Raw genomic sequence first — 12,609 nt, forward strand, 5'->3', positions numbered from 1 at the left:
CCATGGCCGCAGCCTCAGCTCAGGTTGGACCCGACTAATTTCTGGATACCGCGGTGTGCCGCTGCTCCGCTTGGGAGAAAGAAAAAGAGAGAATCTGACTCCGCGACGTGAATGCACTCTGTGGATCTGTTATTTGGACATGCTGTTGGTCTCGTCTTCTAAGGATTAATTCTTCTGTGGAGAGCCTGGACATGAACATTTCTGCTGGCTTTTCATTCCCCTTTCCCTCTGCTGAGACTAGACTGACTGTAGCACATGTAAGTGATTACTTGGCCGACTGCAACCGTTGGTGCTGGTCTTCGGCTCAGTATAACGAAACAATTTAAAACTATTCTTGCATTGAGCTCTAGTATTGCAGACATGCTATTGTAATAACATGGTTCTGATCACTCAAGCCTAATTTCAGTTGTTGGGCGAAACTTTATTTGTGGTTTTTCTAAATTTAATCTTGAATGGCATTTTTGCAGTTTTGTCTTTCTAGTCTGACCTAGCTGACTCTTTTACTGCTATATCAATAACTGCGCTGTGCCCTGGAGCGGCTTAATTTTTTTTTGAAATCGCAATGGCACACTACCGAGACGACTCTGACTCAGACGTGGAACTTACCTTGTTACCTATGTGCCAGATAGTTGAAAATGTGACTCCTAGCCTTAGCCAACAAGTGGTGGAGTTAAGAACTGAGGTAGCAGCCCATTTCAACCTACAAATCCTTTCCTCCTATCTCACTCACTCGAGCTCAGCAGCACTTCCAGAGTGATTGCGGCAGCTTTACATCATGCCAAACTGGAGCCTCCTGTGTATGCTGGGGATGGCAAAGTGCAACCTGAGGACTGGTTAAATGCAGTTGGCACATACAAAGCCTCATTGAACCTAACCGATGGGCAATTGCTAAACGAACTGCCACACTTTCTTGCAAAAGAGCCCAGGAAATGGTTCAAGGCATTGAGCTCCCACATCACATCATGGGCTCAATTCTGTCAACTGTTTAAGACAGTTTTTCGGCCCTCCGACAACCAAGAACGCATCCTGAGAGGAATTTTGGATCGCGTTCAGGCTCAGGACGAACCGCTCCCAACCTTTGTTGCTCACATGTTGAGTGAGTTTGACAAACTGAAGAGTCCTCCACCTGAAAAAGACAGAATCGACCTGATTATTAAACATGCTCTTGAAAAATACAGAGTTGCCCTGTATGGCGCTAATGTCACTTCTGTAATGGACCTGCTGCTACATGCTCATGAGCTTCACTCAGTGCTTGGACCACAAAGACCACAGCCTGCTTTATGTGGCAAAGACAACTATAAGCCTGAAACTTACTGCTTCAAATGCTCTCAGCCAGGGTTCACTACACGCACCTGCCCAAACTGTAACACCCAACCTCATTTGCCACAACGAGCCTCAAACGCCGCTAGGCATGGCCCAGTCCAGCCATTGCCGGCACCTGGCCCCTCTGACCCTGGCCATGAAAAGGTGGAATTAAGCAGCACCACATCCCAGCCACAATACAGGCAGTCGGGAAACTACAGGGGGGAGGACATTTCACAGAGGCCAACCTTCCCCCAGTTACTAACGGAGCCTCACACGCCCGATTCACTACAGGGTGGACACAGTCTTGGACACTTGGAAGACAATTTTTCACAAGTCCACTGGAATACCCCACTAAGAACGAAAGTGAACTTCAATGCTTCATCTGTGGATGCTACCCTCAACACGGGTGCTTCCCTCTCGGCTGTACGAACAGATCTCATTCAAGTAAATGACTCTTACCCTAGAAACACAAGTGAGTGGAATGGTCCTGCAGTTAACCTCGCCAATAATGCTCCCTGTATCCCTGAGGGTGTTATTTGGCTCAATATTGGATTCATGAACAAGAACTTTTACCAGCGTTTTGCAATAATACCAGATTTGTCCTCTCCTTTCATTCTGGGAATGGATTTTATGGCAAGAGCTTCTGTTTCTATTCACATTCCCACTAGAACAGTCTACATTGAGGACATCCCCTGCCCACTTGCAGACGATGAAGAGGACCTTCAAAATGATTACTCAGATTCACCTGGAACACTGATGTCTTTGGACTTGATTCGCTCAGACTTAACAGCCAAACTGTCTGAAGCAAGTCTCTCAGAGAACAACAAGGATGCTTTACTCAATCTGCTCAGCAAGTTTAGCTCCTTGTTTGATGGTCAACTTGGTCGAACGGCTCTCACTGAGCACGCCATAGAGACTGGCAATGCAACACCTGTCAATCTCCCACCCTACCGCACGTCACCTGCTAAGAAACGTGTGATTGAAGAACAAGTGCAACAAATGTTGAAGGACAACACCATTGAACCTTCCACAAGCCCTTGGGCAGCTCCTGTAGTCATTGTAAATAGAGCGGCCGTGGAACCAAGGTTTTGTGTGGACTTTCGAGGGCTCAACCAAGTTACCCGAAAAGACTCTTATCCCCTGCCTCGTGTAGATGAGTCGTTGGACTTTCTGGCACGGGGAAAATTTGTCTCGACATTGGACTTAGCGCGAGGCTATTGGCAGGTTGCTGTAGCAGAGGACTCAAAGCCTAAAACTGCCTTCATCTCTCACTGCGGTCTCTTCCAGTTTCGGGTGCTGCCCTTTGGGCTCTGCAACGCACCTGCAACTTTTCAGAGACTCATGAACTCTGTGCTTGCTGGCCTCATTTACAAAACGTGCGCAGTCTACCTGGATGACATTGTTATCGCCTCACCTACCTTTGAACAGCACTTGGTGGATCTTGAGGAGGTGCTGGGCAGACTCCAAGCTGCTGGCTTGTCATTGAAGCTCAAAAAGTGCCAATTCTGTCTCGATGAATTCACCTTTCTCGGGTACCGCATCACATCATCAGGTTTTAAGCCCGATCCAGACAAAGTAAAGGCAGTTAAGGAGTTTGATACCCCAACCTCGGTGAAACACGTCCGTCAGTTCCTTGGCTTGACTGGCTATTATCGGCGCTTCATTCAGAATTATGCCCGCCATGCCGAACCTCTTCACGCCATCACCAGAAAGGACAATGCTTTCCGCTGGGACGACAGCTGTCAAAGTGCCATGGACACTTTGAAAGACCATGTCACATCAGCCCCGGTCCTGTCATTTCCGGACTTCAACCGTCCCTTTTCCATTCACGCAGATGCGTGTGACATTGGTCTCGGGGCAGCGTTGATGCAAAAGGATGACAAGGGTCATGAGTATGTTGTGGCTTTTTGTAGTCGCTCCCTTCACAAAGCTGAACTCCCCTACTGCATTTCAGAGAAGGAGTGCCTTGCTGTGATATGGGCTCTGGAACACTTCCGCCCATAAGTTAAAGGTGTTCATGTTACCATCTTCACTGACCATAACAGTCTCAGGTGGCTCATGTCTCGTCAAAACCCAACGGGCCGACTCGCCCGCTGGTCACTTCGTTTGCAGGACTTTGATTTCACAATAGTGCACAACCCTGGTGCACAAAACAAAGTTCCCGACGCACTGTCACGCAACCCTTTGCCTCTGACCTGTGACAGGCCGACTGTTCTTTTACCAGATCATGCTTTCATGGGCAGCCTGGACATTCGTACTCTGCCCCCCGTCATTCTGGCTGACCGTTCACAATTGAGACAGCTGCAGTTAGACGATCATGTCACAGGTCCACTCCTCAGAGACACTGAAGCAGACTCTCTGAACAGCTCGGACAATGTCACCTTGTTACAGTATGTTGTGTATGACTCTCTTTTGTATTACAGAGACCTCAAATCCACATGTGCTTTGCACCCTTTGAAAGAGCTGAAACTGTTTGCCCCTACTTCCATGAGAGGCACCTTGCTGGACTATTACCACGACCACCCCACAGCAGGTCACTTGGGTGTTTCTAAGACATTGGCTAGACTGCGTTTTAGGTTTTTCTGGCCCAAAATGGCAGCTGATGTGAAACGCTATGTGATTTCATGCTCAGTGTGCCAACTCACCAAGCCAAGTCAGAAAAAAGCAGCCGGTCTTATGGTTCCCATTGTCCCCCAGAAACCCTGGGAGTATGTGGGTGTGGATTTTGTTGGGCCACTTCCCCGCACCCCCACTGGTAATGCTTATTTGATCGTGTTTGTTGCCTATTTGACTAAATGGGTTGAAGCCAGCGCTGTCAAAGAAGCTACATCTCAGGTAGGAGCTGGTAAATTCGTCACTGACATTTTTGCTAGACATGGTACACCCACTTACCTGATTTCTGACAGAGGGTCTCCTTTTGTGAGTGAGCTTTTTGAACATGTTGTTTCTGCCTTAGGCTCGGTGCACAGACTCACTACGGCATATCACCCTCAGACAAATGCTACTGAACGCGTCAACCGGACTCTGAAAACTGCAATCCGCGCTTATGTAGGTGATAAGCACACATCATGGGACAAGTTTCTCCCTCAGATTTGCTTTGCTCTGCGTACCGCCCCCCATGACAGTACAGATATGACTCCTGCCATGATGCTTTATGGTCGTGAGTTAGACACTCCGCTTGACCTTGTCACTCAGCCTTCTACAGCAGGTGTTGATGAACCGGGTGTGCCTTACCCTGAGAATCTGAGAGCCTCCCTGCAGGAAGCTCACGACCACGCCAAAGCAGCTCTGGACTATAGCCATGACAGACAAAAACATTACTATGACTTGAGACATCGACATGCCACGTTTCGTGTTGGTGACCTTGTGAGAGTTAAGACGCACCCCAGGTCAGACGCTCAGTCTAACTTTACTGCTAAACTGTTTGAGGGACCATTGTGTGTATCTCAGAGACTCAGTGATGTTAATTACAGGCTCACTTGGGTGGACTCCGGTGTGGAATTCCATACCATGGATGCAGGTGTTTATCATGTTGTGAACATGCACCCGTTCCATACCTGGGACTCTCTCACTTCCAAAGAACATTCTGTTTGATCGCCTGCTGGGAGAGAAACCGCAGAGGATCTGAACTCTGACTATCAGGCCCACCCTGGCCCGCCTGCAGACACTGACATTGACTCTGAGCCATTCCCCTTTGATTTACCGGACATTGACTCTTCTTCTGGTGTGGGAGCTGTTTCAGACAGTCTTTCACCCAGATCTGTCCAGCACCCAGCTGCTGGTGGACATTACATTCTCAGGCCCAGACGTCGCCCCAGAGTTACGTCTGGCTGGAGCAACAAAAGATGGACTAATGATTTTCACACACCAGGCTTGATCTGAAGTGAAATGTTTTGGTTAAACCTGTTTGATGCTGTCTTGTTGCATTGCTATTTTGAGTCATGATATGTAGATGTTTCTGTTTGCTCTACTTAATCCAGTTTAATGGCTCTTTAGTGCGTTAGGTTCATTCTTGGCATTTACTTAAAAAAAAAAAAAAGTGAAAAAACTAAGAAAACTGATTTTCCACTGTACAAATTTGTCTTATTTTCACCAATTTCATTTTTAAATGGTCTTTTGCCCTGTGTGTGTGCACCAATCTTAGCTGTAACCTCTATGTATAGGGTACTGTTAGGTGTGGTGTGTGCTTTTTCAGCTGTGTACGGCTGAGGACAGCCTTTTTCTCACCAGGGGGGACTATGTAACAGTTGCTATTGTAATGCAGTGTATCACCACATGGTGGCGCCTCCTGTCTCATGACTGGTGTGTCACCCCCTTTTTGTTCTTCTTCGCACTCCTCCTGTAATGGATGCTCCCGTGTGTACATGGACTAGTGTGCTCTTTAGTAATGTGTGGTAGAGGTAGCACTTTTATTTTTGATATTGTAAATAAATGAGTACTTTTTGGAAAGTCAGAAGCTGTTGCTCATTCGCTATCCACCTGGACACATCCGCGGCTGGCTTCATCTCCACCGCACGTTACAACATGTCTGTCTCTTTCACTCACAAACACGTTTTCAGATTCATGGATTCAATCAGTTGATGTTTGAAACTCTTCTAAATGATTCCTTGTAAACTTCTTCCTCTTCAGTCACAAACAAACAGGAAGTGATGTCACATGTGTTCCTGTCCACACAGCAGAATGAGTCTATTGCTGACAGTGATGTACAAACAGGGTGAGCATTTCTGAGGCCCAAAATAAACTGAGTAGTTCACTGAATGAACAATGGACTGTGAGCTCAGTTCCTTCATCATTAGTATGGATTATATATGTATATGTATTATATTAGTATCATATATATCAGGTGCTGCTGCTGCTGGTTTCAGTCATTGTGCAAATGTGCTGTTTGTAAGGTTGTAAAGCTGCAGTCAGCTGAGACTGAAGAAGTCACCTGATCAGTGAACAAACGTTTCTGAAAACGTCCAGATGAACAAAATCAACCTTTTGGGATCAGCCAGCAATGCAGCATCATTGTTGTTCAGGTTCAGAGGTTTGCAGGAATGAACTGATGACCAGAAACAGCTGCAAAGTCAATTAAAGTACCAGCTGGAGTTCAGCTGCATTTGAAGAAGTCAAAGAAAAGTAAGGATGGCAAAGGGCGATGTTTTCTTCCAAAGAACTGAAAACATGGTCGACGCCTCATTAGAAGAATAATCTGGACATTTGTGAGTAACTCTAACCAAGAAAGCAACACAAGAAAGCAACGTCAAACAGATCCAACAGACAGTTTCCATGACTGGAAGTGTTGAGTGTAAAAATGCTACATTGCATTATTGCATCCTCTCACCACAGGAGGTGCTGTTGGCACCACTGATTGCTGATCAGCTGTTCTCTGATGATCTGATTGATACTGTGAATAACGGGACTCACTGAACTCTGTGACACAGTGAAGATTACAGAGTTTAACTTCAACATTGACTGACGTCACACAGACAGAAGGATGAACCAGTGAGGCACAGAACACAGTTACTGGAGATACTGGATCATCTTCATCACAATCTATTTATTTTTGATGGTGGCTTCAGTCTGAGGGTTTGAAGTTTCCATGTCTGTGTGATGTGTGGTGTGAAGGCTGCTGGTTAAACTGGGACTCACTGTTTAAAGCACCGAGTGCTCATAGAGAGATGCTCCATGAGTCCCAGTACAGACTACAAACATGGTGGAAACTTAGCTTTGATATCCACACACTCTGCACGTCTGTGAGTAACTGTGATGAAGATGTGCAGAGATCTGTGTACAAACAGGAGAAAGACTGTAAAGACTCTGTGCTTCTAACAGCCTCTGTTAACATATGTGAGGCTGTTTGTTGTTGTTGCCATGGAGCTTTTCACTGTTTGGGTCAGCAGGTCATGTGATCAGGTTTGTTCTGTGAAAGCTGGACGATGGTTCAGTGTCAGGGTTTGTTTGCATTCATCAATAAATATCTAAATAAATCAAAGATTCCATGTTTTTTCTTTCATCATGTTTTTTCTGCTCATCCATCTAAGTGTGTATCAGGATACATTTAGTTCATAATACAGGAGTCAGAGAAATCAAATAACAGCACAGCGTCAGTGTTTCACACTCAGTGAAAGGAGAAAACAGCAGAAGAACACCATGTGTGCTACGTTTCCCAGGACACACTACAAACTGCACAAATACAGAGCAGCACGTGGAAGGACCTGGAGCTGCATTTAAAGAGAAAAGACAGCGTGATGTCCTGTATGGACAGGTGGAAGGAACCAAGTCCTCAGCTGAAACACTCGTGTTTGTCCACAGACAGGAAACACAGCAGGAAACTTTCTCACAGAAGTGCAGCTCATGGATCACACACTTCCTGTCAGTCAGAATGAGGCTGGAGCCAAACACAGAAAGGTGTTTTTGTCCAGATGAGCCCAGAGAAGAAACACGAGTGTTCACAGACATCAGAAGCTCAGAGAGGTGAAACATGAGGTTGGAGTCCTCGTCAGCATTCAGAAGAGCTGCTGTGAAACCCTGAGTACTCATGACAGACTCTGATGGCACAAACACATCATGATTCAAACAGAAAGACAAACATGGAGCTCCTGATCCTCCTGCATGAGAACAAGCTGACATGAGCGCTGTGTCTGAGAGTGTCTCCCTGTCACAGTGACAATAACACAGCTGCTGCTCACAGTCATTAAACTGACCTGAGGTCAGCTGCTAGGACGTCTCTGTGCTCCTTACATATGAACCATGTGACCTCACATCAGTGCTGTGGATGACTGTAGTCATAGAAGAGTAGAGCTGTAGCAGGTGGTGTGAGGAGGAGGAGGAGGTGGTGTATTCTAATTAACGCAGTACTGAAACACTCCAGCAGAGGGCGCTGTTAAGTCCTTATTGTAATACAGTTACTGTGTGCAGTTATACTTCATACATAATCTGCACTTATTTCCATCAGACATGCTGTCAGTAAATGATTGGTTTCTATTGATTCTACTTCCTGTTGACTAGTTTGATGACAGTGAAACAATCACAGCTGATTGTGTGATGATGTAAACTGTCACTGTTACATTCAGTGTGTGTGACATAATGTTAGTGCAGGGCTGATAACAGCCTGGTTCTGTTAGAAACACATGAACGTGTCCATAGATCAGTGTGTGTTTAACATGAGAGCTTCAGCCCTGCTGATGTGTTCAATAAAGACATGTAGGGAAACTGATGAGACTCTGAAATAACTCTTTATATTTATAATGTAACTCTGCATCAAAAGAACAACAAAGGATCCCAGACAGGTTTATGTGAACAAAGACAATTCTGATGTTTCTGTGTTTCTAACAGTTTGACATTATTAGTAAACAGACTGCAGTGAACAGGATTTATAAAGAGCTTATATATAAAGATATGACAGCTGTTTGACAAGTTTATCACTGTGTGTTTGGACCTGATCAGTCCAGCTGTTTACTTGAAATATGTTCATTTACCTGTTCTGTTATATTTATGTTCTTGTCTCTGTTGAAAAACACATTTTAATGTCCCTCAGATTTTTCTCCCAGATGAATAAATATAAAAATGACACAAACTGACTGCAGCTACTTTTTGTCCTTTCTGTCAAAAACCTTCATGTGACTCATGAGAGACACGTTTCAGCTGTTTGTGACAGATCAGAGGCCAACAAGTCATTTATAACACTTTCCATCATTGTTTAGCACAAACACATGTTGACACAGCAGCGGGGCCGCAGTGAGAGTCAGAGCAAGGAGATCAAAACTCCTGTTTGACCACAGCCTCAGTTTGTTCCTGCACTTCAAACACTTCCTGTTGTTGACTGGGTGGAGTCAGGAAGCCAGCGAGGCCCTGCAGGACTGAGACTGCAGACTGGGACGTGCTCTGTGATGGAGATCAACAGCATCACTGACTGTTTCTGTGAGGACACCATCATCCCAGCAGGGCTGTTTCCCAACAACAAGCCCTGGACCATCAGAGACCTGAAGCTGCTGCTGAATGAAAGAAGAGGATCTTCAGGTCTGGAACAAGGACGAGCCGAGAGTGTTAATAACGTTACTAATGTTCAGCTACACTTTACTAGGTCACATCTGTGACACACGTCACTTAAATAAAGAAGGAAATATTGGCTCTGTTTTATCTGCTGGGCCCAAAAGTGACTCCCCGTATTTAAACTGCTATGAATAACTTGTTGGTCTATAATATGTGAAACATGTGTCAAATGTCTCCATCATGAAAGATATCAGGTCATCTTGAGCCACAAAAACATTCCTATCATGAGGTAGAAGCTGGAATCAGTTTGTTGCAGACGTTTATATATCCGATATTTATCCAGTTAAAAGTTGAAATTCAAAAATGTCTTTTCAAGAGTCGTCTGTCCAAGAGGAGCAGAAACTGCAACAAATATAACAACAGTTATTTAAGGCTGTTTTAAATGGCCACAAAGGAGCAGATTGGTTATAATGCAGCTGCTTCAGAGGAATAAAGATGAAACACTGTTTTTATTTCATGTGTAACACCTTTCAATAATGTGTTGACTAAAGTCTATTGACCAGTATAAGTAAAGACATCACACACACACACATGGAAACACTGAAACCTGTTTTTGGTGCAGCAGCGGTCCCAGCTGCTCGCCTTTATCTAGACTGGGTCGGCTGCTTATCTCAATATAATCAATGTTTAAAGTTTTGTTCTCAGTGTTTCTGTGTTGCTTCGTATAGGATCTCCCAGCGTCATCACTGTGCTGTCCAATCATTGTGTGCTAGGTTACCCTTATAGTGCAATGTGTGTTTGCACAAAGAGAAGCATGTGTGTCAAATATAAATAAGCACAGAACAGAAAAAGCTGCTCGTTTCTTCTATTTAGAGTCAAGTTAGTGTTTTGTGTCTTTGTTTGAGGCCTAATGTCAAGCAGAGGTGTGTGTAACTGGACTGGTCTGTTATATGTGTGAAATGTGTGCTTCTCTTCAGCATCATCTTTGTCACTGCTGATTCCTTTGTTTCATCATTTGTTGAGAAGAGAGAACAGTTATAACGGAGGAGCAAAAGGAAGCCCTGAAATCTGCATCCAACAAGGAAGTGTTGGCTCACCAGTGATCCCAGCAGAGGCACTGGTTTGGCTCCAGTTGTTCTAGATTCAATGATGTTGTTGCTACAGATACATGTTAGCATCTTTATTGTAGTAAAGTCTTGTAATGTGAAGATAGAAACAAGGCAGGAAACAGCTCCATGATCTGATCTTAATCATGTTGTTTTTATTTCTGTCTTTCAGAACTGGATTGGAAACTATCAAAGGTCTAAAAACAGCCTCAACCCTCCCAAAGAGCAAACTTTACACACGTCATCTTTCAGCTACAATCTTTGTTGCAGGGATCTTCTGCCAAACAAGGCTGAGAGAAGATTTCTTACAGCTGTCATGTTGATGCTGTTTCAATCTTTGGGCAAACACACTCATATATTAGGGCTGATATCAGGGCTGCACAAGTTCTTTGTGTTTGTGATCATGAATAATAGAAGTGTGCCTGTTGAAGATCATGTTTGCTACATGATTATATGTCCTGTTATTGTTCTGTATTATATTCAGCTTTCAGCATCCTTTCCCAGCCCCCTGTTACACCATCCATACAAAGCCAATCTGACTGTGAGCCAATGTGTTTGATAGTTTGTGTTGGATCAATAGATTTGACAGACTTGGTTCATCCAGAGGGAAACAGTCCAAATTCAGATCTAATGAAATGATGGAGGCTGTTTCCTACCACGGTGCTAAAGTGTGACTAACAAGGCTCATGGTCTCCAGCAGACAAGCGCCTGGAATGAGGTGAGCTGAGTGTTGCTTTGGTGGGTCTGTGCCCACGTCATGCCATCAGCATTCATATTGGCAATAGTTCATATCTCTGTTCTTTAGCCTTCATCACAAAGCTGTGAAGGAAAAACAATCCAAACATCTAACAGGATTTGATGGATGCAAAGTCCACTGAGCTCTTTGTCATTTACAAACTTGTCCAACCAACAAGAGCACAGATGAAAAACACAGTGACAGTTAAAGGATTTTGCCATATATGAGCATAGATTACTTTCATATAGATTTTCAATGCAGGCTTTTGGTGAGCCGCTGAGTTCTGTCTAATAATCATCTCAGCATTTTACAATAGAATAGCTCTTTATTAGCTCTTCATTGATTGTTGTTGGACATGAAACAAGGAAGCTGTGTTTCTCATTGGATGTTAGTTTCATGTTCATCAGGATCATTTTCTAAAGAGCTGATATTTAGACCATTTACTGCACTGGCTGCACATCCTGTCTACATTTCTCTGTATGTGCTGTAAAAACTGTGACTAGAGGTTACTTAAAAAACCCATGGCAACAACGTGACACTTAATTTACTTAAGTAGATTTTAATTTCAAGTGATTTATGTAAAATTTAGATAAAATGTTAATTAAATTTCAACAAAAAACAATAATATATATTATTAACATTCTCTTGTAAATATGTGTTGAATTTAGGGACAAAATCTCAAATTGAAGGTTAAAATTGCCTAATTGTAACAAAAAATTAGTTCATTTGAAATGAATCTCTGAGAAAAATTACTTTGAATTTACTAACGATCTGGCAAAGGTTTAGTAAAAAATGACTAAAATATCCATTACAAAAAAATTAAAACTTTTTGTTTTTAATTAAAACTCAAATTGGATTCACTAATTTTCCAATTAAACTTTATAATTAATGACTGAATAGTAAGAGAAAATCAAATTAATTTAACTTCTTTTCTGAGTAAAATGAATCAATTTCACAAAGACAACATTCAAACAGTAATTGTTTTTATTGTGGAATATAAAACATATACAAAATTTATAATATAACATTTTTCTGATTAATTTAGATTGTATGCACTGAAATTCTTCACTAGTGCTCGCCCCAAAATAATAGGAAGAATAGGCCATAATTGAAATTACAGTTCCAGCCAACTTCTCGAGAATGTCAGTCTTTACTTTGGAGGTGGGCAGAAGATTTCCACTCTTTTTATTCTCCTCGGTGGCTCTTTCCAGGTACATTTCAGTTTCATATGCAGACTGTGGGGAACAGCTTCGGCTCACAACGTTCTGTGAACTTCTGCCTTTTGAGAATAATGGTGTCCTGAGAAGATGTGGTTGCAGCAGAGTCTGCATTGGACACAACTGGATTGGATGATGAGTCATAGTCAGTTGACAGTTGATCGGAGCCGAAAACTGCCAGGATGACCAGGGTGATGCCAACAACCTTCACAGTAGTCCTGAAATTTTGGTTTAAAATACTGAAGACTGAAGTCGTTTGAAATCCCAA

At 43.4% G+C, this 12,609-nt stretch overlaps 1 protein-coding gene and 1 long non-coding RNA gene across 2 annotated transcripts in view; one reads left to right on the forward strand and one right to left on the reverse strand.

Annotated features, from left to right (window-relative positions):
- LOC146490472 (uncharacterized) overlaps positions 1-12,609 on the reverse strand; it is a 191,222-nt gene that overhangs the window by 109,466 nt on the left and 69,147 nt on the right. The window lies entirely within an intron of this gene.
- Positions 563-12,013, forward strand: LOC146490478 (uncharacterized). The gene is made up of 3 exons (XM_085153207.1): positions 563-682; positions 991-10,452; positions 10,561-12,013. Exons 1-2 carry the CDS (start codon positions 563-565, stop codon positions 3,307-3,309), a joined length of 2,439 nt encoding a protein of 812 aa, XP_085009333.1. The 3' UTR covers positions 3,310-10,452; positions 10,561-12,013.

Source organism: Neolamprologus multifasciatus, unplaced genomic scaffold (genome assembly GCF_963576455.1).
Source record: "Neolamprologus multifasciatus unplaced genomic scaffold, fNeoMul1.2 chr03_unloc_2, whole genome shotgun sequence".
Taxonomy (NCBI): domain Eukaryota; kingdom Metazoa; phylum Chordata; class Actinopteri; order Cichliformes; family Cichlidae; genus Neolamprologus; species Neolamprologus multifasciatus.